Source organism: Oncorhynchus tshawytscha, linkage group LG17, assembly GCF_018296145.1.
Source record: "Oncorhynchus tshawytscha isolate Ot180627B linkage group LG17, Otsh_v2.0, whole genome shotgun sequence".
Classification (NCBI taxonomy): domain Eukaryota; kingdom Metazoa; phylum Chordata; class Actinopteri; order Salmoniformes; family Salmonidae; genus Oncorhynchus; species Oncorhynchus tshawytscha.
In genome coordinates this window covers 19,008,250-19,033,553 of record NC_056445.1, presented here as the reverse complement: position 1 = coordinate 19,033,553, position 25,304 = coordinate 19,008,250, and the positions used below count along the sequence as shown (strand labels likewise).

The following is a 25,304-nucleotide window of genomic DNA, read 5'->3' as shown; positions in this document are numbered from 1 at the left end:
TTAAGGACATTATACTCTGTTTGACATGTAAATGTTGAGTACATGAAACATGTGAGTCATATGAGTAAATGTACACGTATTGCGTTAGGCTACATGCATTCTTGCAGCACCAGAGAAATGTTGTTTATGACTTAACCTGCTTAGCCCAAGGTCAAAAGTAATGAGTTGCAAAATATATATTACCATTTTAATAGGTTCTATTACACCGATGCTCATTGAGGGATTGATTTTTCCCCTTTTGATAATTATATGTACATGAGGTTATACTTATATAAATGAGGGGGGTCTGAACTGAAGGGGTTTGTGAATCTCATGCTGGAGCCTGTTCATTTATTCATGGAGCTTGATTGAGTGGAGATCAATGCTGGAGCAACCACACGAATCACACACATCAATCACACACACCAATCACACACACCAATCACACACACACTAATCACAGACACCAATCACAGACACCAATCACAGACAAAACCGTAGCATAGGTGCCGGAACCACTGAAAACCCAGGGGAACCAAATGACAACTGGTTAGAACTCAGCTAAATACACATATAGCTGACAGAGTGGATCCCTCAATGTGTTATCCATCACATAGAACTACTACTGTACAGGAGTTAGAATCTCTATTGGTTGACGGCATTATAACATGTTACTCTCTGATGTGCTTTAGATGTGGCTCGGTGCACGGCTGAAGGACATTCAGGGGAAAGGCTCAAATAAATCCAAGGGGAGAGAATCTGATCTTTATGTATTTATTCAGGTAGTAAGCGTCTGATGTGATCATCTCTGATGTTCTATAGCAGCATGACTCAGCATGTTCTGTACGTCAGCCAGGGCAGAAAGGTATTCCAGCTCTGTGTGTGGAGGGTAGGGAGTTAATAAGAAGGCAGCTAGGGTGCTTTTCTACTTCAAAGTGTGTCCCCCCACTACGGGGCATTAACCGAGAACATGTGGGTGTCGTGTTTTGAAACTAGGCGAGATGTGTGTGTGTGTACATATATATATGTGTGTGTGTGTGTGTATGTGTGTACATATATATGTGTGTGTGTGTGTGTGTGTGTGTGTGTGTGTACATATATATATATGTGTGTGTGTGTGTGTGTGTGTATGTGTGTACATATATATATATATGTGTGTGTGTGTGTGTGTGTGTGTGTGTGTGTGTATGTGTGTGTGTGTGTGTGTGTGTGTGTGTGTGTGTGTGTGTGTGTGTGTGTGTGTGTGTGTGTGTGTGTGTGTGTGTGTCAGTGTGTGTGAAGGAAAGAGGGCTTGAGGGGAGGGACAGGGGGTGGGTATATACTCCTCCAGAGAGCAGCAATGAGAGGAAGAGACAGAATCACAGAGAGAGAGAGAGAGAGAGAGAGAGAGAGAGAGAGGAGAGAGAGGAGACAGAAAGAAAGCGAGGAGAACGAGCGAGCAGAGAGAGAGCAGAGAGAGAGGAGAGAGAGCAGAGAGAGAGAGCAGAGAGAGAGTGAGAGCAGAGAAAAGGAGAGAGACAGCAGAGAAAGAGAGGGGCACAGTTTGCTTCTGCAGCGCTGCAAGGACAGACTGCACTGACAGAGGAGGACACACACACAGCCCAGCCTGAAGAGAGACATGTCTACATAACAGGATCATCAGCACACTAATCATTTCTGGACACTGACAGCAACACAGAACACAAATAGATGCCAAGGACTAGCACCTCAAAACAACCTCACCCTCAGAGAGAGGGAGGTCACAGATTGAAGGTGGAACAGTTTGAAGACAGACACAGTAAAGGTGAAGGAAGACATTTGTTCTGGAAAAGACCAACTAAAACAGGAGTAACCAACGGTATCATCACCTCTCTGCGATCTATCTCTTGGAAGTGAAAAGGAGAGACTTTACAGTACAGAGCACTGGGCTGTGCTGCTCTGCCTTCAACACTCATACCCTTCTGTGCTGCTCTGCCTTCAACACTCATACCCTTCTGTGCTGCTCTGCCTTCAACACTCATACCCTTCTGTGCTGCTACTGCTGTTCCTGCTGTTCCAAACCAGGCTACATCAGACAGAGGTACGCTGAACTGAGCAGCTCTGCTCTACACTCTAGCTAACTGTACTGCACTGACTGACTGGTTGACTGACTGACCATGAGTGAGTCGAAGAAGGGTGATCTGGCTATCCGGGATAAAGCCATCCTGGGCCAGCAGAGGCGTCTGAAGCAGGCCACCCAGTTCACACACAAAGACTCAGCCGACCTGCTGCCCCTGGATGGGCTCAAGAGACTGGGCACCTCCAAAGATCTGGTGAGTGGCTGTCAATGTCCCATTGGACTATTCTTATTCTGTTATTGGCGGTACTGTCACTTACATGAGTTGTATTCATTAAGTCACCGTAGCAAAACGTTTTGCAAGGGAAAATGTTTGTTTTCTGTTGTAGAGAGTTTTACTACAGTGTGCCCTGCTCTTATTGAACAAGTTCCGATAGTCCCTCCCTCTAACGGTCTTTTGTCTTCTGTTTGCTGCCTTACGACCCTGGTCAGTGGCTGTCTGAAAGTGCCATTAGATCACACTCTATTGCTTGTACTGTGTCACTTTGACTCTTCGTGGTGGTGGCTAATGATGGCTAAATACATTTGGATGAGACTTGGCAGATAGAAGATGTTGAAATGGGCTTGTTTGGAGAGTTAGTTGAAGAGGCTGTCCTCTGTTTGCCACCAGCTGCTTGGCATTGTTGGTGCTTTGGGGACCGTTGGGAGACATGAATGTCGTCACAGTATTCTGACAACACTGGGGTCAACGGTTGGCTGAATCTAACTGCATGATTTACTAGGTTTAAAATGCGGTGTAAAGTAAATGTACTAAGTCAATGACTAATGAGGTGGACCCTTGATTGACTATGATATTGCTCTGTTCTCTTGATGTCGTCATCAAAAAGAGTTGAATATCAACACCATGCTGCTTTTCTATCAAACCTGTGGTGTTCCTATCATGGATCTACCCTTCACTGTTACCGCTGCACCATCAACTGCAATTTCCATTATCTGACGAGGTGTCAAGAGAAGAGGGTAGGACATGTAACCGCACAGAAGATGAAAGACTCGGTAGATACAGTAGGTACAGTAGATGAGAGGACTGCCTGTCAAACGCTGTCAGAGAACATGGAGCCTCAGAGACACAGTGTGGCCCTCACACGTCTCCTTCCATCAGTACACTAGCTATGAGGTCAGAGCGACAGAACAAACAGAGCGAGGCATGTTAGATTAAGATGCAGGCGCACACCCACGCAGCCACCCACGCAGCCACCCACATTCTTCTAATCAATGCATGACACACTGACAGAACACACTGTGAGACAGACCCACAGTCCCTGTTATGAAGTGTCCGTCTGTCCCCCACCGTCCTCCCACCTCCTGCTCAATCAGCCCAAACTACCTCCCTAAGTCCTCTCTCCCCCAGTCCTCCTCTATGGACACAAGGGCTTCCTGTGATAATGGCTTTATTGCCCCACTGTCAACTCCTGACACAGTCTTGATTAGATGGCTGCCTCCCAAATTCCCAGAACGCACTCCAAGAATCTCCAGAATGACTGGAGAGCATCAGAAGTGTGTGTGTTTACACTGTCTGTGTGTGTGTGCGTGTGTGTCAGTGTGTCAGTGTGTGTGTGTGTGTGTGTGTGTCTGTGTGTGATTACACTGTGTATTTAAAGCCAGCTTTCACAGAAGGCAGCAGCAGCATCTCCATGACTAACTTCCATCTCTCTCAACCCTCTCACGTTATATCTAAATCTCATCTCTAAATCTATTTTCCTTTGCTCTCAGAGTTGAATTCTCTCACAAGAGCATTGTGGGAGGATAACAAGCTGTTATTTAGAGCGAAATTAAATATTTGTTGGAGCCTGTCTGGTGCTCTGGATTCTATTCACACTCTCTATGCAGTGAGAGAACCTGGAGGTAACTGTCTCCTGCATCCTAAATGGCCCTCTATGCCATACACACATAATGCTCTGGGCAAAAGTAGTGCACTATATACAGTAGTAAGTCAGGTGCCATTTCGGATTCACCCATGGTGTCTGACTTGTAAACGAGCTTCTCCATTCTTCTGAATATAAACAAGAAATATTCAGGGGAATATTTTATTACAATGGTGACAACAAGAGAGGATGATGCCACTGACACACTCAGGCTCTTAAGTGTATATTTACAGTCATGTATAACTTTAGGCCACTTTGTCACGATATAATGCAGTCAGAGCGGAATCTTTTCTGCATCACCTCCAACATGCAGACCACATCTGCTGAATGGCAGCATTTAATTCTACGACCTTACTGGGATAAATCCCTCTTATGCTAATACCAATTATCTGCTCATAGGAAAGAGAAAAGAACTCTGATTCATACCTCATTTGCCAGAAACCCCATTCGATGGAGGAAACAGGCCACAGGGGTTACAGAATGATTTGCATGTCATCTCACGGCCCTGCATCACATTGTAATGGCCTCGGAGTCTGAACGGCAGAACGCTAGAGAGGCAGCCATTGTTACAGCGCCCCCGCCGTGCCTTGCTCTCCATACTGACTGTCAAAAGCAATCACGCTCCGGGTGGAGACAGGGCTGAAGTGAATTGTAGAAGAGCAGCAGGAGTGTCCCTAAGGTGCGTGGGGCTACTCTGAGACCAAACAGAAGCCAGCAGATAGGCAACAACAGGGTAGTGATGTCACCTCACAGCTGAATAGACAGACAGTATGTGTGTATATGTGTGTGTGTGTCTGTCATTCTGAAATAGTGTTCATATCTCAAGAATGCTCTATTATCAGTCTCATGGGTTCCTTCCCCTATTGAGGAATGATGAAGACATTTGTCCTCATTATCATTCTCAAGTCATTAAAATAGAACTATTCCTGGTGTAAAAGCACACATTGAACCACGCAGGGCTTCTTTAGATGTACCCTGGTTTGCCCCTCCACTTCAGCTGAGCCAGTACATCATTTAACAGTATAGAGCCAGTTATATGAGTGAATGTGTTTTGGCTTCGGCTTCTCTCTCTCTCTCTCTCTCTCTCATCTCTCTTCCTTTTCTCTCTCTCTCTCTCTCTCTCTCTCTCTCTCTCTCTCTCGCTCTCCCGCTCTGGTAATCATCCTATACCAGAGCCAGGGAGCAGTGAGCATGAAAAGGGCAAAGACAACCCACCATTCAATCGCAAGAGCGAGGGAAGGGAAAAGCAGAGTGGAGGAAGTGTCTGGACTTGGTGTCTGGGTGTCTGGACTCACTCACTCAATGTGATCCCTTGACATGTCCCTAAGAAGTTTGAGAAAAGTGCCCTAACTCTGACTGTGGAGGGCCATGGTGAATTGATTCAGGAGACATCTTAGGAAGGTTCTAGTGATTACCATTAGAACCCAGCACTGAGCCAATAAGTCCGGCTGACGAGAGCGGAGGTGAGCCCCCCTCTGACTTCAGCCAGACGAGGACCCTTCTCTCTATCCCTCCACACTCTCTTCCTACCTGTTTCTCTCTCTCTTCTCTGCACTCTCTCACCCTCCCCGCTCTCTCTCATCCACTCTCTCCCTCTCTCAGTTGGCAGAAGCTTTGATGGGCGGCAGCAGACAGACAGCCGCCTAAAAATACCTGGGTGAAACAGACAGGCACAGAGACCGAGGGGATGGCAGAGGGAGAGATCGAGAGTAGAAAGAGAGAGAGAGACAGAGAGGGGAGGGAGAGAGAAGAGAGGAGAGAGAGAGCAGATGTGTCGCTGGCTACACCCTGATGGTTTGTATGACAGGAAGCCAGCGGCTGGGGACCTTGATCCAAATGGAAAAGCAGGCATTAGCAGAGTCATGTGACTTCAGCCATGACAGAGAGAGGAGCCTGTTGCAGTCAGATAATTAGCCCACATGGCAATTAGGCTCTAATCTCTCAGAGAGTGAGAGAGAGTGAGAGAAAAGAGGACATGCCATGACAAAGGGAGGGAGGGAGAGAGAGAGAGAGTGAGCATCATAGTGACCGGTTTGAACTGGAACACTGTGGACGTGTTCCGAGGGAGGTCACAGCAAGACGCTCATCAGCCGAATCAGCAGTCTGCAATATGTATTAAGAACACAGAGAAACAGTGTGTGTGTGTGTGTATATGTATGTGTATTTGAGGAGGGCTTGAAATTATGGTATTGGTATTGGTATTGGTATTGGTATTGGTATTCATCAATAGTGTTATACAGTGATAACAACACTCATATAAATATTATATGTCATGCCAATAAAAAAAAACAATTTCAATCTCTACTCCATACTTTCAGTACCTGAAAGGTGATGGGAAGTTACTCTTTAATTACAGCTAATTGAAGAGAGAATTGATTTCTAGAGACCAACTAGGGGAGAGACAGGAAGAAACAGGAACCTTCACATCCTTTGTACATGTTTAACCAACCATCACAAATCCCTATTTAAGATTCATCCAGTCATCATCTCTGCTGGCTGAAATGAATGATGGCTAATCATGATATCAGCCAATATAATCTAATCTGCATGAACGCTGATGGATGCAGACAAAGATGAGCCTAATTCATAGCAGGGACGCCAATTCCAAGTGAACCACTTAGCCAATAAAGACTACCACCTATCAGGGTGCATTTACAACCATAAAGGTGTTGTATAGCACAATGTCTGACGTATGACTGCTACCTTATCCCAGGGGGGATTCAATAGGGGTAACTCCATATTTAGTGTGACAAATCAAATGAATGCCTTGTATGATCTATTTGGCAAAACGAGACAGTTTTGCATGTACTCATGCTTTTGCCATTTGACGGTTGGCACAAAAGTGATGAACGTGTCCACTGTGACAGCTGAAACGGAATAAATCATCAACGCTTACTCGCGGTATTTGGTCGATGTATTATTTAGTTGTTGTTGCAAAAAGCCCTGAAATCATACTGCTTACTTCAGCACGCCATCTTGTCTCTGAGGATGTCATGGCTAGAAAAGAGACTAGACAGACAAAACATCAGACATTATTATAATCTTTGTCTCCAAACGGGTTATTTTACAGCCACTTTCATCCCTGTCCCTGAAACCAGACAAAAGACTAAGCACATCTGCCAAAGTGCAGCGCTAGAACAGGGAATTGCATTTGAACTTTATAAAAAGGCCAGGGCACATACTGTATGGCAGTTCACAACCACTGCACACAGACCGCTTGTTGTGGACAGAGGATCTGCATCCAAACAGTCTGACCTCACTGTAGCTGCAGGGCAATCGGAAACCTACAACAGCCAGCTGCCTCCTCACTCACATGGAGCAGGGGGAATTACATTGGGTACACTGCTGTCAGCTTCAATCTGCTCTGCTCTTTGCCAGTCAGAGAGTAGCACTGAGGAGGGGAAGTATGGGTAATGGAGATTTTCTTTAACTGATTTATAATAATGGGATTTAAAGGAAGGTTTCTCATTGGGTGGGGAGGCAGGCAACCAGGCAACTCTTTGCCTCTCCTGTTTCTCTGTTTCTCTGTTTCTCTGTTTCTCTCTCTCTCTCTCTCTCTCTCTCTCTCTCTCTCTCTCTCTCTCTCTCTCTCCTCTCTCTCCTCTCTCTCTCCTCTCTCTCTCTCTCTCTCTCTCTCTCTCTCTCTCTCTCTCTCTCTCTCTCTCTCTGTCGATGAGAAATATGTTTATTTCTTCTTCTTTTTTTATCTCCTCCAAAAGACCAAACAAAAACTCCATAAATGTAAAAAGCAACACACTGTTCCACAGACTGTGTCTGTGTCTGAAATGACAGGGATACTATGGGGCTCTGGTCAAAATAGGGATCAGGGAGCCATTTGTGGACGCAGACTGTGACTCCTCCCTCCAGATAAACCTTTAGTAGTTCACCCAGGGAAGCCCCTCCATCAGCCAGCCACACATTTACCTGGGTTCATTATCTATCTCCCTGTGTGTGTTTCGGTACACATGCTGTTCATTACAGCAGGAAGGAGCGGGGGGATACGTGTTGAAGTAGCCTTAATCATTGTTGGACTTAGATCAATTATCCGATGCTGCAAGCTTTGAGAAATGCAAATGAGAAAACTGCTGCAATTACGCCTTTTCTGTGTTGCCTTCAACAAGGCTGGTGCTGATGGAAGATAGAAGACTGAATGGTGGGGGTCAAAGGAGAATGACACACTGCTGGTTTTCCAATGACATCTTTGATAAAGGGCTGCGGACATCGAGATAAAACCCGTCTCTATGGGTGTTGATAGCAGGGAAGGTGAGTGTGAGGTCAAAGGAACCACATGGGGCTTGATTTGAACGCTTGTCAGATATGACACAGTCAGAAAACACTGTCCACTTCGTTCCAGGACCATTATCTATTATAATAATAGATCACTATGATTCAGGCCCGGTCCAAGTGGTCCTGTTGATTGATGTGGAGCAGACATCGAGCTGCTCATTGTGAAAAGCCTATTCTGGGGAGGGCTCCTGTGGAGAGGCCTTCTTCACAGCTTGTGTCAGAGCTGACTAACACAGATCAGCCTAACAACTACATGGTCAGCTAGAACTGAGGCTGGGTTGGGAGGACAATAACATACAGACTGGTAGCTTCTAAAGTACCCAGATGAATTGTGTAATGCCCAAACTAGTTGCTTTGGAACAATACAGAAGGATTTTTCTATCTAAGTTCCATGTCCTCTGGGAGTGAATGAATACCTCTCACATCCCGTATCCATTAACCTTGGTTGGACTATGAGGAAGCAACAGCAACAATATACTTTTGCCTTCGCACTGGTAGAAAACAGTGAAGGAGGGGAGAGATGGGAGGGAAAATAGTAGGAGATGTGGGAGGGAGAACTAAAGGGATGACAAATAGGACTGGGATGTGTATATGAAGAGAGGAATACAGTGTGACCCCTAGGTGACCTCTAGGATGACAGGGTGTGTTACAGAGAAACAGATGTCAGTCAGTGTTGTGGAGCAGGAGGAAAGCCATTATATACACTGCGCACGCACGCGCACTCACTCACACACACACACACACTCACACACGCACGCACACACGCACACACACTCACACACGCACGCACACACGCACACACAGAGTAGTGCAGCAAGGTAGCTTAGTGGCTAGAGAGCTGGGCTTGTAACCGAAAGGTTGCAAGTTCAAATCCCCGAGCTGACAAGGTACAAATCTGTCGTTCTGCCCCTGAACAAGGCAGTTAACCCACTGTTCCTAGGCCATCATTGAAAATAAGAATTTGTTCTTAACTGACTGGCTGAGCTAAATAAATAAGAGGACAGTATTATAGCTGGGATCTCTCTATCCTTCATTCATTATCTCCCTGTCTCTACCCTCCTGAACTATCCCCTCATCTTCATTCATATTGTAAACAGGCAGAACAAGCTGCAGCTTCCAGCCCTGTGTAGAGAATGGAAATTAGCCCTGCACATTGCACAATACAAAACAATGATGAACAATACAATCAACTGAGAAAAGAAGGGGACAAAATACCAGCTTGGCATTTATCCTCCTCCTTCCTCTCCGTCTTGCTCCATCTGTTCCTCAGGCTATTGGGTATGATTGCGCAATCGCAGTATTTTGGACAGTCAACCCTCTGGGGATTTGTGCTCTTCGTATCTGGGTGCAATACAATACAATACTGTGATTACAGGAGTGGGCCATGTAAATACTTCATTTATATGCAGAGAGAGCAGGATACAAGGTACCAATGCTATGAGGTTTTCTAATAACACTAACATACAGAGAAAATGTAAAATAACACGATTTATTATAGAACTATAAAATAACTCCATCAGAGGTGGCATTGTAACACAACATAGTAATGAGGCTGATTGTGCTGTGATGTCCTGCAGCTGCTCTCAGTAATAGTATCTTTTAGAGGAGGCACTAGACTACAGACTCTAGGCTTCATACAGAACGGACACTTGCTCGTCTGCTGAAGGTGTTGAGGAGGTCAAGGGTCACGTCTGTGTAAACTCTCCTCAGACACTTCCGGTGTGACACAGAGCCTTTAGAGAAACTGCAGTCTCCAACAGTACCAGCAGCAGAACCCACCTACAGATGTAGGATCTTCATTTGAGCCTCCTCTCCTAATGCAATCTGGCTGACTTTACAGTTTCCATAGCTCAGAGATTTTGAAATGAATCGTGAATAATGCTGAGTGAGAAAGTTACAGACTCACAAATATCATACCCCCCCACCCCCAAACTTTAATACACATGAGTGAATTATCCCAATACTTTAGGTCCCCTAAAATGGGGGGACTATGTACAAAAAGGGCTGTCATTTCCAAAACGATTCACCCGATATGGATGAAAATACCCTCAAACTAAAGCTGACAGTCTGTATCTTAACCTCATAGTCATTGTATCATTTCAAATCCAAAGTGCTGGAGTACAGAGCCAAAACAACAACAAAAATCCACTATCCCAATACTTTGGAGTTCACTATATACAGTATACCCACTGAAGTCTTAGAAAAGTCAGAGAAAACAAGATTCCTGTTTTTGCTTACCTATTAATTTGACCTTGATCATGTGGTTATCACACATACGCAGACCTGCTTCTGGGTGCGTGTGAGAGTGTGTGTGTGTGTGTGAGAGAGAGAGAGAGCTACAGTATATATGAGGGAGCGAGAGAGAGAGTGCATATAAGCCTGATTACAGAGAAGCCTCTGCAGAGAGCACTTCCTCCCTGATCAATAGAACACCTACCCACAGAGGTATACAGAGGCCTGATACGATCTATTGTGTGAGCCAGTATGAGAGCACTGACCAGTAATCACTTTGACGGGCTGACAGGGAGAGCTGGAGCACAGGAGAAATGAGCCCAGGAGGAGACTGACAGACAGCTCGGCTCTGATATGCTCTGATGTTGTGGTCATTACCTGAAACCTTCAACACCTCAACTGAACTCACAATGAGGCCCCAAAGGTGAGATTTGAGACTAGCAACTGTGTGATACAAGCAGAACAACTGTTTTGTAGGCTACATACTGTACAGACATGCACAGTGCAGATAAAAACACATCAAATTGGAGGCGCGCCTACACACACATAAGCGTGCACACACGCTATTTACAGCTAACGATGTGCCTCTGGCAATAGAGACAATGGATGTTTCCATCACGTCAGTAGCAGCATCGTTTTTCAGCAGCAGTTATGATATCTGAAATGACCGACATCCTCCTTCTGGTGAATTGATACTATTTGTTTTGCTGGTGTTTGCTGACCTTCTGTTCACTTCGAACCACATGGCCTCTTAGAAAAACTATTTCCATCTTTCTCTAGAGTGACTCCCTACTGGAAAACAATTAGATTACCATGAGGCTCTGGAGCTCAAAATTCTATTCATTTTAGATTTATCACATGAAAACAATTGTTCAACTCAGCCATTGCCCACCAGTTGTTTTGAAATGGTTTAAAATCTAATTTCTTGTTCGTCATCCAGGCAAGTATCAAATCATAAAACAACAGTTGCCTTAATATTGCTATGGAATGGGGTTGGTCTGAGTAAATGAACATGAAAGCTGTACAGAACACTAAGATAGACATGTATCATATTTAAAGAACTCTCTGTCCTGAAGAATATGGAATCATCATAACATTCTAACATTGAACATCAGCCAATTTGTTCTATTACATTTTTGAATTTAACCTTTATTAAACTAGGCAAGTCAGTTAAAAACAAATTCTTATTTACAATGACAGCCTACCGTGGAAGTGTGTTAACTGCCTTGTTCAAGGGCAGAGCAACAGATTTTTACCTTGTCAGCTCAGGGATTCGATCCAGCAACCTTTCGGTTAATGGCCCAACACCCTAACCACTAGGCCACCTGCCGCCCCTAGCTGGTTCTCTTTTCTATTTATTTACCATTCCAGGTGCACTACCTATTAAAACTAAAAGACCTATTAAGACTAAAAAGCACTTTCAATGGAGATTCTCCAGTGACATCCTTTTGAGTCACCCTGCCCCCACCCCAATGGACATTTATCATTGCCACAGTTGTAATATGTATATATTATTATTTTTTATCGATTTTTTATTCATTTTTATATATTTTTTCACTTTGTTGTGCATTGTTGGATCCTGGAGCGCAATCGTTTCACTGTACCCTGTAATTACATCTGCAACCCTGTATATGTGACTATTAAACTCTCTAATCTAATCTAGTCCAGGACTAGGATTAACCCATTGAAACTGGTGTCTGACATCCCTCTACCTGCCCTGTCTCCTGGTTACAGCAGCCCCACAGCATCGTGCAGCGCCGCCTCATGGCGGGAAACATCACACAGCTGCGTGGCGAGGCCCGCGTGGGGAGACCCTCGCCCCTGGTCGACAGCAAGGAGGGGGGCGCCGGCGACGCAGAGGAGAAGAGCGAGAGCACGGCTGACGACTCCACGGAGGAGAGGGATTCGCCAGAGGAGAGTGAGAGGAGCCTAGAGACGAGGTCGGATGAGGAGGAGGAGGAGGACAGCAGCGAGGCCGGGGGGAAGACAAGCAGCACGGCTGGGAACGATAAAACAGAGGAGGGGAGGAAGGAGAGGCAGAGGACGGAGAGGCATCTCACTACCCTGCTGGTCCAGTGCAAGGTACGCATCCTTCCTTCAATTTGGCCCCATGGGTTTTTTATTCACCTAAATTAAATCTCAGATACTATTGTGTTCCATTCCATATGAGAATAAAAGAGGAGTGAAAGGGAGAGATAAAGGGATAGGAGGAGAGAGAAGCACTCAGAGAGACGACAGTGACTCATCATTTATCCAGATGATGCATTCCCTCATTGTATTCCACTGAGCCCGCTTTCATCAATTCTTAATGGCTTTAATGCTAGGGTTTGTAGAGTACCCATATCGGGCCCTCTGTACCTCTCAGACACTCTCGTCACACTGTGTCTGTGGCTAAATGAAGAGCTAATGTAACACACTGTAACAGTGACTCCTCTACACGCAGGATCAACAACAGCCTCATAATGAAGTCAACACACAGCTGAAGACCCCATCATACTAACATCATAAGATAATCATACGAACAACATTGGTGGAATCAATCTATATTCAAGATGGGAAGACAAACCAGTAACGCAAATGCATTGAGTTCACTGGCAACATCATTTATTACAGTGAATGAATAGCATTCAATGAAATACTGACTCTGTATGTTCAGGCGCCATTATTTCTGCACACAGTGCTTTTTTCTTAGGAATGGCTTCTGTTTAGCCACTCTCCCATAAAGACTAGACTGGTGAAGTTCTGTAGAGACTGTTGTCCTTCTGGACCAGGTTATCCCTTCTCAGTTGCATCCTTTCTGAGCCAATCAAGGGTGTGTATGTCCCCAGTGTATTTCAATGTCCCCAGTGTTACCTAGGTGACTGGCAATCACACCTGCCTGAATCATACCTGTGAGAGCATTCAAGTAACAAATCAATGTGGTTTGGAATAGTACCAGTCAAAGAAGGTTTGGACATTCCACATTTTGTTGTTACAGCCCGAATACCCATTCAAGCCAGGTTTTGGTTCTTTATTTGGTTCTGGCTATTTTCTAGCCACTGTGCTTCTACACCTGCATTACTGTTTGTGGTTTTAGAATAAATGCTGATGTAAGAAGTAATTTATAAATACAATTGATTGATTGAATTGCACATAAAAAATCATGTAGTAAACAAAACTACCCAAACTCTATAATTCTGTCAGAGTGGTTCTTGGTCACCTCCTTCTTGCCCGGTTGCTCAGGTTGGTCGGACAACCAGCTCTAGGCAAGATCTGTTAAGGTAGTTCCATATTTTTTTCACAGATTTTCAGTTTCCCAATGCTGGTGACCACTGTGCTCTTGGAAACTTTCAACACTTTATACCTTTCCTGTTGGAACAGATATATGCCTCATCACATTTATATCAGGTTCTCATCGAGATCTGCAGACTTCATGTTATAGTTTATGCTTCTAACATGCACTGTCATAAAGACTAGACTGGTGACCTTCTGTATAGACTGTTGTGTTTTATTTCTATATCATGCCAATCAATTGAAATGTCCACAGGTGGACTCCAATCAAGGGGTGTAAATACAGTACCAGTCAAAAGTTTGGACACACCTACCCATTCAAGGGTTTTTCTTTATTTGTACTATTTTCTACATTGTAGAATAATAGTGAAGACATCAAAACGATGAAATAGCACATAAGGAATCATGTAGTAAACAAAAAACTATTGAACAATTCAAAATATATTTGGTATTTTAGATTCTTCAAAGCAGCCACCCTTTGCCTTGATGATAGCTTTGCACAGTATTCCAGTATTCTTAATTTGTGCTCTTGAAAACCAAACGCAGAATCAAACTGAAAACACATTTGAAACCTTTAGACATGCCTCCTCCTCCTTCATTTCAAAATGTTAAGTATCAAAAGAAAATGTCAACGAAGTTGAATTTCATAGTGGTTTTTATTAACACCATCATTTGCCAAGTGCAAGATGAGTTATGGTATGCTGAGATAAGTTCATGAAGTGCCATATGAAAAGAGAGCTATAACAAGGCACAATAAAAACATTCATAAATCATTATCCGTAGGCATTAGATAAACATGTATGAAGAGAGCTGTACAAGACAAGATATACACATTTTTAAAACAATTTTGCAAATATAATCAGGTAAATGTGCATTTGAAGGAGAACTGTGACAGACAAAAACGCACCAATCTAGAGTTATGCTTCGATAATAAGGTAGAGCTGACAGAGCTTTACAAGACACAAAATATATGTACTATTTTTTTTTAAAGTATAAGGCCCCTAGATAACACATAGATGAACATATTTGGAGCACATAGTTAGTCTGCCTGACTGGAACTCATCTACTATCCTTGGCAGCATATTGTGAAATAGAACCCCTTCAGTTTAGGGATAACATCAGCACAGAACTTCACATCAAAAGGCACATCAATAACAACCTGCTCGGATGGAGCCCAGACAAGCAGTTTGCATCTGTACGAATATTCAAAGATAAATACACAACTCAGAGGACTAAAGGTCAAGAGGGAATTCATTATCAATGGAAATAGTTGTTTTTCTGTAATGGGGAACTGAAGATTAATGGGTCAGGGACACAGGAGGAATTTCAGTCCGTGTCTCATAGCTCCATGTGGCAAGTTCTCATTGGTCCGTATTGTCTATACGTTGAGCCTGAAACAGGATATTTGTTATTTGGCCATTGGCCCAGTTTTATTGCAAGGAATTCTAATTGGTCAACCACAGGCTAGGGTTGGGTTATAAACTACATCCTGTCTCTTTGTTCAGAGGAGAAACATTGAGGACAGGGAAGAATAAACATCTGCCACCTACTTTCAAGCATAACAACAATGATTTGTTCTCTTTGAATAAATATATTTTTCTCCCACTGATTTGCTTTGGGGTCTGTGTTATTAAAGAATAACATCAACTGTTAACACATCTCTCCATTCATGAACCATTTTCACCTGCATGTAGTACCCACGGGCTGCATTAGGTTGCCGCTGAGGAACCCCATCCACCAGCTTCACATCGGTGAGTTTGCCAGAGAACAGTTCAGTCAGAGACTCACACTTTTTAATCAGAAGAGGACATTTGGTTTCGAATAGCTCTTGAGAGTTTAACACTCCATCTGGGCTTGGAGAAAGACATGGCTCTTTGACACTCACTACTGTGCCTCTACTCTCCAGACTAAACCCGCAGCTCTCCATCCATGTGTAGGCCACCTGCTCGTTCTCCTTGCCATATGTGGTTGCGGAACCTGGGGGAAGAGATGCTCCTGCACAAAGTGGTCGGGATTTGTTGGGTTGGGCACACAAACCTTCTTTTCTGAGCTAGCAGTGATCCGAAGTTTACGCGCATCATACAATGCATGGTAGACACTCTGTGCTTTAGTGGCCTTCTCCAAGCTGGCACATTTACACTCCTCCAGCTTAACATAAACGTCACAAAATGAAAAGCATTTCTGACACTGCATGTTAATGCCGTGTTCACCATAAGGCTGCTGTAGCTGTGTGGCTGCTGCTGGAACCTGACGACTGTTGAGTTTAGCTTTGATGCAGAAGGCACCCCACTGGAACATTTGCCCCTTCCACAACGCACTTAATAAAAGTTTTGGAATGGTACGCAGGAGTTGGAGGTAGAGATGGAGAAGCGGCTGGGGTGATGTCAGAGAACTCTTCACTTGGTTTGTGACGTTTGAAACAGATCTCGCTTAACCTTTTTGGAGCTAAATTCCACTGCGTCCCCAGAGTGCCACTGGCATTGCTCATCTGTACAGGACACCCCTGTCAATCTTCCATATGTAACGGATGTGAAACGGCTAGCTTAGTTAGCGGTGCGCGCTAAATAGCGTTTCAATCGGTGACGTCACTTGCTCTGAGACCTTGAAGTAGTAGTTCCCCTTGCTCTGCAAGGGCCGCGGCTTTTGTGGAGCGATGGGTAACGATGCTTCGTGGGTGACTGTTGTTAATGTGTGCAGAGGGTCCCTGGTTCGCGCCCGGGTATAGGCGAGGGGACGGTCTAAATTTATACTGTTACACATACACAGCATTCTGCACCTTCAACAAAACACCACTGTTAGAATAGTCACTTACAGTACAGAACAGTAGTTTACATGATGTTCACAGCTGACTAGTTTACAGTCTCCTTTTAACTGGTAGGTTTAGGTTATGCTGGTCATTTCCTATTCGATTGTAAAACTCACTGTGATTCTGTACCTACCTCATTGCCATTCGAGATTAAACTGATATACTTACACAATGAGCCATTGAAACCAAAAAGCGTGTATGCATGTTGTACTAGTTAACGTTCTGGTCAGTGATATGGTATCATCACAATTAGTTAGTAACTAGCTAATGTCAAATGGATCAGTCAAAGAAAGGGTTATGATAAACAAAAAGCCAGCGAGCTAGCTACCTTCCATAGTATTGCAGCTGCATGCCCACAAGACTTCCCCTGACCTGCAACACAATAACACCCTGCACTCTCCACCATACCAACAGATGATATAAGAATCCAGGCAGAATGATGGTGTGTTTTGCTCTGGCTCGGCTGGACATCTGCTTTGAGGAACAGCAGGTTGTCATCCTCAAGACAGTGAATAATAGCTCCTCACCTCTGACACATCCACACCGAGAGACGAGACAAAATAATTGAAGATGTAGGCATGCATAACAAATCAACACAACATATTGATATATGCACCTGGTGAAATTCATATAGTACTTTAACAACTGTTACACCTGGATACAGCCCATAGCTTTGGTATATTGGCCATATATCACAAACCCCTGAGGTGCCTTATTGCTATTATAAACTGGTTACCAATGTAATTAAAGCAGTAAAACTAAATGTTTTGTCATACCTGTGGTATACGGTCTGATGTACAATGGCTTTCAGTCAATCAGAATTCGGGGCTCAAACTACCCAGTTTATATTTCGTATTTTTGCGAATGTAGTACGACAACCGTGAACTTTTGGCTTACTAACTATATCCATACTATTACCAATAAGTATTCTACATACTCAATTTACATCACAAGTAGTATGGTTAGTGCGGTTAGTATGAGTATTCGAGCACAGCTACTGTGTATGTGTTTGAAGTGAGTGGTTCGCCTGGGAACATTCCATGGGGATCAGCATATCTTTGATCTTGTTTGTTTAATTAATTTTTTTTAAGCGGCTAAAAGCTCCATAGTTACCCATTAATTCCGGAGCCATTTTTAAACATCACAGAAAGGGAGGAATTTTTCACCACTCAGGCAGAGACAAAAGCACACGTTTGCAGGCCTTCTGAGAAGCCTGGCCGTGAGAAGCCTGCAGGGATTAAGGGGGGGAAGCTCAACTATATTGTGTGTCTGGGACTACATTTTTACACCCAGCCACAGCAACGGGATTTGATGTCCTAGTCGGCTTTAATCTAGGGGGTAAAAATGCCCTAGAGCCAAGTCGATGTATGTGTGATACAAAGTGAAAATATGCTTTCTCAGGATGTTTTATCCATCCATACATCTATGATTCATTTATCCACCCATCCAACCTTTATTCATCCATCCACCTATCGAACCATTCATTCAAAACATGGTGGATGTGAGAGAAGGCTTGAGATGAGGTACACTGTCTCAGAAACCACAAGGTAGTACTGCTGACCTAGCAAGGACACAGAGGTTATGTCACTGGGTTGTGTTAACTCGTGTTCAGGGAAGCATATCATTATGTGTCCACTCGGTGTCTTTCCCTCTCCATCGAGAGGGGGCGGGTGTGACATCTTGTTCCGTTCTCACTCTTGCGGATCCACCATATGCTGTGAAGTGTGAACATGTTTTAAATCCTCCCTCCATAGTTGCGTGTTTTCACCAGCATTGCCTGTTCTCCCTTCCACTCGAAGAAGTGTGATTTGTCATATTCTAATAAGAGCCTTAAGATTTACAACAGAAACTTCATTATAGAACATTTGACATTTATATTTTAGTCATTTAGCAGACACTCTCATCCAGAGCAACTTACAGGAGAAATTAGGTTTAAGTACCTTGCTCAAGGACACATCGACAGATTTGTCACCTAGTCGGCTCGGGGATTCGAACCAGCTCTCTTTCTGTTACTGGGCCATTGCTCTTAACCACTAGGCTACCTGCAGTCATTAGAATCTGCCGCAATGTCTGCTTCCCCTTTACCGTGAATCACTGCATTGTGACATGAAGTGCCCTACGACAGAACCACTGGGAGATGTGGAGGAGGATAAAGGACCACCACCCTGGCTGAACACACACACGCACACACACACACACACACAGGCTGGATGACAGGAAGTGAGACAGATAGGATGCTTTAGGTACCCAGGAGAAGACAGCACTGCTGATCCTCACTTCAGAAGTGTTGTTTACTGTTCTATGGTTCTGGCTCAGAAGACAACATCATGTTGCTCTTGTACAGAAGATGTTGCCCTTGAGCATAATGGTTTTGGACGAACACTATTTGAAGAATATTCCGCAGGCTCTGCTGATTGGGCTAATATTCCACTGTCTAGTAATGCATTCAGGATGATAAAAGCATGGAGAGGCCTCAGATAACATGGGATCATCATCTTTTTCACAAAACAAGCACAGTCACGTGCTCTAATGGTTGAACTAATAGTCAACACATCCACTGGAGTGAGACTAATTTCATAGGTGTTTTTTTCTAAAACAGTCATGGTTGGTTTGGTATTATCTCTAACCATGAGGCAGAATAGTCCTGCATCATCGGCACAGGCTTCATGGTCTAATAGTCTCTGACTCAGACAGAGGATCAATACAAATGTGATTGCATATAAACAACTATGCCAAACCTAGAAAACGCCTAGTCTTGAACACTACTTGTAATTGGTTGGGAAATGTGGCTTAATAATGGACTACTAGCACAAATATAACCAAAACTCTATAGAGTTGGTAAGCCTTTAATTCAGACTGTATATCGTAGTTTGGCAGTTTTACAGGCAGGCACTTGGCAGGCGTAGCAGAGCTGTTGGGACCCATTTGATGAAAAGCCTTTTGTAATCAAACAGATCTATTTCACTAAAGCCGCAGGACAAAAATATGTGTTCCTGTCTGATGTTCTCTCCTTTGTGGGAGTATAAGTGTGTTGACTATACACGTACACTGTCAGTTAACACTGTAGTTGTTCTGCTGTGTTTCCACAGTGCTGCGACACTGAGGTGAAGGCTTGCATCAACACCGGTAGTCAACACAACCGCATCTCCAGCTCCTGCTGCAGGAGGCTTGGGTGAGAGGCCTTATTCTCCCTCGCTATCTCTCTTTCTCCGTCGACCTCTACCACACCCATCACATAACACTCCTGGGTCCAGGTTTGCCAACCAGCACCGAAGTACAGAGTGCCAACACACACATTTGAGTTCCACAGGCACTCACACAACCACAACCAACATCAGACTGCATCAGCATCAACAAACTGGCCTGTGAGAAACAGAACAAAGTAGCGTCCTAATAACCTCTACCATGGCCGTGTTGTGTGTTGCCAGATTGGATCCCACCCAGGAAGGTCCACCCTGTGAGCAGACAGAGGGCCAGGGCTCTGTGAGGGGCCTGCAGCTGCAGCTGGGCAGACAGAGTGTCCAGTGCTCTGCCCACGTCACCGGTAAGGAAGGGGAGACCACATATTATGTCACATAAACATTTAAAGCAGCATTGCAGCCAGTTGTATTGACTGTCAATGAAGCAAGAGAGAGTCCACTCATACATGGTAGGAATACAGGTGTTATGATAGTGTCAATGAAACACTTTTGTTTTTCTTTCTCCGTAAACATACAGACTGTGACAAACAAAATTGAATTGAATAATACTATGGATTGGACAAGTACACTTGATTACATAAATCACTGGGGTTAAACAGTAATGTTCCTGACAGTGATCAATACAAACCGTCTGGGTGCTATCTCACAATGACCACAAGCCATTTTCCACACCATCAAGATTACTTTCCTTTACCAATGTCAATACAAAACCCCCTGGTAAAACCCCCCCAACGAATCAGTGCCTAGACCCAACACTGTGTTGCATCTGGGTACTGATCATTAACAGACTGTAATAGATTTGCTTACTGGCTGTGTTATTCCTGAATGGTTTGCTCTAAAAAGTCAGCTGTCTTAAAAGGTGTTGGAGATGCGCTTGGCAGCCAATGTGTGTGACAGCGCGTGTGTCTGTGAGAGAGTGTGAGTATGTGTGTGAGAGAGTGTGAGTGTGTACTCAGTGTGCAGCATGTGCTCCTGACCTTTCCTATTCAGCAGCCAGGGTCAAATCACAAAGACAAATAACACTGAGCAAGCAGGGAGAGATTAATATCTTAATGGTTGAACACACACACAGAGCATACACGCGCACACACACACATATGCACACACACACACACAAGCACACGACGCAGATGGGAGAATTGAGAAGTGCTGATGATTCCTGTTAGTTTGGAGCTCATTTATACAGTGTTAATTAATCAGTCAGCAGGAGACAGGTTAGAAATTCACGGTTTCTTATTCTGCTCTCTCTCTCCTCTTTATCTCTCTCTTCCTCTTTATCTCTCTCTTCCTCTCTTTGTCTCTCCTTCTCTCTCCTCTTTATCTCTCTCTTCCTCTCTTTGTCTCTCCTTCTCCCTCCTCTTTATCTCTCTCTTCCTCTCTTTGTCTCTCCTTCGCCCTCCTCTTTATCTCTCTCTTCCTCTCTTTGTCTCTCCTTCTTCCTCCTCTTTATCTCTCTCTTCCTCTCTTTGTCTCTCCTTCGCCCTCCTCTTTATCTCTCTCTTCCTCTCTTTGTCTCTCCTTCTCCCTCCTCTTTATCTCTCTCTTCCTCTCTTTGTCTCTCCTTCTCTCTCCTCTTTATCTCTCTCTTCCTCTCTTTGTCTCTCCTTCTCTCTCCTCTCCATCTCTCCACAGAGGATGAGGTGTATGAGCTGTGCCTGGGTCTTCAGACTCTGCAGGAAATCAAAGTAAGTCCTCATTAGTGTCGCCAATATGTAAATGCTGTGTTTGATCTGCCATCCTCCCTAAATCTCCCCCAACTTGAACTTCACAGCTAATGAAAATTACTGCTAAAAATAATCACAGGAAAAAGGGAGGCAGACATTGAATGTAGCAATTAGATTATGCAGAGACCTTAGTAACACATTGAAGATGCCGGTTCCTATCAGAACACATCAAGTAATATCAGGTTAAAACAGAGATGGAGACAGACAGGTTTGTGTTATGTTATCTGAGGGTTACGGCTGTCTGCTGGCGTTGCCTGGTGAGGACTGCAGGTGAAAGCAGACAGATAAGACAGAATTCAGATCAGCACATCTCACTGAGGTTTTAAATGCTGCCATTTCCCCAGGATATACCAGGAAATGACAACACAACGTGACAATCAACAAACAGAACAGGAGAGGAAAACACGAACAGAATTCTGTCTTAGAGGGTCTGAGAGGGAAAGTAGAATTAGGGATGAGACTAATTGCGACCATTTCTCACAGAGAATCAAATTAATTAGACTTTAAGAGTACACTGGAAACCAGATCTCCGATTACGCAAAAGCACCCCCGGAGGATCCACGATACCGGAGCCAATTTTCCTTCCAAGTGCACCCAGTCTCAGTATTCATCTCCCTCGGCAAAACTCAAGATGGGAACTTTAACTCAATTTAAATCATAGCTGAAAAGTTTTCAAAATATTCCTTAAATAGATCGGTGGCTTGGAAAAAAGGGTGAATCCTAATTGAATCATCACGTATGCCTGCAAGGAAAGATACTCATACATTCAGATGGAGGAAGCCTGGAGTTACAGTTATAGACAATTGTTAGAACGGAGACAAAATGTTCAGTTTAGTCCCTGGGCCATTCTGGTGACCTGGAAGTAAAACACAGAGCACAGTGGAGTCTGTCAGGCCCAATGAAAAGCAGAGAGCTAGACTCAGGTGCATCTCACAGCCATTGTGTGAATTGTGATCACATATGCATGCGCACTGGGGCATACTCAATGTTGTGCAATATTGCATGGAGCCCCACAAGAACTATTTGGATGGAAAAGCACAGAACTGAAAAGAGTACAGTGTCTCCCTTTAATGTCAACATGTGCAGACAGATTTAACTGCTATTTGGAGCAGCAGCGGTGACTTTTCCGAGGATATTGGTTTACATAACATTATTAACCTTCTGTTGTCTAAAATGGCACTTTGCTGGATGATGGCAGTACTACAAACAAATGGCGTTTCCATGGCACTGCACTCTATCTGTAGTAGAGTTGATGTTAAACCATGTTTTGACCCTATAGTCAGTCATGGTCACCCATCTGATGTCTCCCTTATCCATCCTTTATCTCTAGTGCTGTGTGGACCTGAGCAGTAGAGTCCTAAAGCTCCAGGGCTCAGGGGAGGAGCTGCCTTTCCTGGAGCCGCCATTGGTCAGCCAGTGCCATCACCAAGACAGCAATGAGAACATGTGACCCTGGCGGGTCACAACCTCCCAGCCGTCCCACACCCTCCTCTGATTGGCTGGCGTTGTAAAAACATGATGCAGTCTGGGTCTGGACTGTCCAACCAGTGTTTCGCACTGCCAGCAGCATGGTTGAGCACCCCAATTCTCTTCAGTTTACACCATTGTGTTTGTTTCTGTGGAATTAAGACATTACCATGATGTTACTGCTGTATTGAATTAGCCTAGTTTATGGAGTGGATGGAGCTCAAGGTTTGGGACGATTCTATGTAACAATATTCATAATTATGTACTTAATCAAGGTGTTTTTTTTATCTGCCAGACAGTGCATCATTGTTCAATACACTCTTGGAAAAAAAGGAATCCAAAAGCTTTCTTTGGCTGTCCCCATAGGAGAACCCCTTCTGGTTCCATGTAGAATCCTCTTTGTAAAGAGTTCTACATTGATCTCAAAAGGGTTCTACCTGGAACCAAAAAGGGTTCTTCAAAAAGTTATCCTATGGGGACAGCCGAAGAACCCTTTTAGGTTCTAGATAGCACCTTTTTTTCTAAGAGTGTACTGAAACATACTGAGGAGTCAGACGATAATTATCCTTTGAAAATGAACATATTGTGATTTGGAAGTATGAAATAATTTACGTTGATCATCAATTAAATGCCAAAACTGTTTAAAATCAAAATCAGTTCAGCCTTGAGGGAAAAAATGATATCTCCCTCACATCCCTTTACAGAGAGATAGTCTTCCCGATGTCCTCTCACACGTGCTCAAGAGAAACAAAAAACAGGTCTTATGAAACCTTTGAATCTGCCTGTTAAAAAAATCGAATTGAGAGTCAGGACAGACAGGGAATTCTGGAAGAGATGTGAGGAGACTACTGCTATTCCTGAACTAACTGCCTTCAGCCAAGTGAAGACTCTCTCTCTCTCTCATCTATTTTCCCAAATGAAGAGTGCTCCTAAGAATGTCACAATGACCCCCATCAAAACGAATTCTCAATAATTCCACTTAAATGTCAATAGAGTCCTAGAGCTAGTTGTGTGTGTCAGACGGACAGCACAACAAAAAGATCCAAACAGTCCATAATTCCGCATTATTTTTTTTGTCAAAGTCTGGATGTTAGTGTTCCTGTGAGAGTGTGAGTTCTATTTACTTCTCCTCATCCTCCCAGCTCCTCCTCCTCCTCCCAGCTCCGGTCAGAGGGAGTTGGCAAGACGGAGCCGACCCCAGCTGCCTTCCTTCCCTCGTCTTCTTCAGGGGACATTAATCACTCTGCTCTGAGGCTGCTCTCTGGGTCAAGGCCCTCATAGATGTTTGTTTAAGCATATTCTCTCTCTCCCTCTTAATTTTTGAAGTTCGGGAAACAAATCTGCTTGGTACATTGTTCCTCTTCTCGTTCGTTCCACTTTTGCTGACGTACATTATTCACTTTGACAAGCCTTGTTTGCTGATTTGGTATTTTACTAGGACCGGCGCTGCGGTACAGAATTATCATCAAGCCCCTTGTTGCCTGACTGACAGTTTCACACTACAGGGTCGACTACAGGGCCGAAACGTACTGTGCTGGCTTGAATATTGTATTTTCTCATTATCCTTTGCAGCACGGTTCCAGCTACTATGGTGGAGTCGTAACGAGGCCAACCCAGTACTGTACAGCTCGGCTTAGTTCAGTTTGACCCTATGGTGTGAATCAGGCATGTGAGAAAGCCAAAAGGCCACACTATAATCTTCCCATTAACATGAATTACACTCTGCCTTGATCCATTCGCATTGTTTGGACAATCGAGAAGCGCTTCAGACGCCCTCAAAAAGGTCTTCATACTCTGCTTTTACCATCTGGACCTGTATTCAAAGAGTCTCTGAGTGTGGGGTTTCCACTAGATAGCACAGCCACAAAGTCAAAATTGGCTATATATCGAAAAAAATAAATACATGAAAACAAAAATTAGCTTGTTGGTCTTAATTCAAGGTTAGGCATAAGTTTTGCAGTGTGGTTACGGTTAGGTTTAAAATCTGATTTATGGAAGAGACGTAGAAATAGGCTGGGTTTTTGACTTTGTGGCTGTGGTAACTAGTGACTACCCTGGGTAGGTGCTGATATCGGATCAGTCATGCCTTTCAGAGCATAATGGATAAGATTACATAGACCTGATCCTAGATCAGCACTTCTACTCAGACTTTTTGTGAAGAAGAGCCCTGGACAGTGCCATGCTCTCGACTGTGTAACAATATCCATCTGACCTCTAGCTCTTTCTATGGAGGTCACCCACGAATAGATTGCTAATGTTTCGTACTCATGTACTTCTTAATATGCTGTGCGATGGTAATCGATGTATGAAATACATTTATTTTTTGTGTTTTTTCTGAACAGTATTTTCTCTGCCTATTAAAATATGTATTCTGGCTAGCTA

The 25,304-nt window shown here is 43.9% G+C and overlaps 1 protein-coding gene across 1 annotated transcript; it reads left to right on the top strand.

The window, feature by feature from the left end:
* The first annotated feature begins 1,407 nt into the window (after window positions 1-1,407).
* Window positions 1,408-25,304, top strand: nrip2 (nuclear receptor interacting protein 2). The gene is made up of 6 exons (XM_024377230.2): window positions 1,408-2,270; window positions 12,190-12,537; window positions 19,621-19,703; window positions 19,960-20,075; window positions 21,364-21,416; window positions 22,786-25,304. Exons 1-6 carry the CDS (start codon window positions 2,115-2,117, stop codon window positions 22,903-22,905), a joined length of 876 nt encoding a protein of 291 aa, XP_024232998.1. The 5' UTR covers window positions 1,408-2,114; the 3' UTR covers window positions 22,906-25,304.

Excerpts from the sequence above, each read along its gene's own strand:
- nrip2 (XM_024377230.2), top strand. The coding sequence starts at position 2,115 with ATGAGTGAGTCGAAGAAGGGTGATCTGGCTATCCGGGATAAAGCCATC. Across the intron at positions 2,271-12,189 it reads TGGGCACCTCCAAAGATCTG|CAGCCCCACAGCATCGTGCA; the intron begins GTGAGTGGCTGT and ends TCCTGGTTACAG. Across the intron at positions 19,704-19,959 it reads TCCTGCTGCAGGAGGCTTGG|ATTGGATCCCACCCAGGAAG; the intron begins GTGAGAGGCCTT and ends GTGTGTTGCCAG.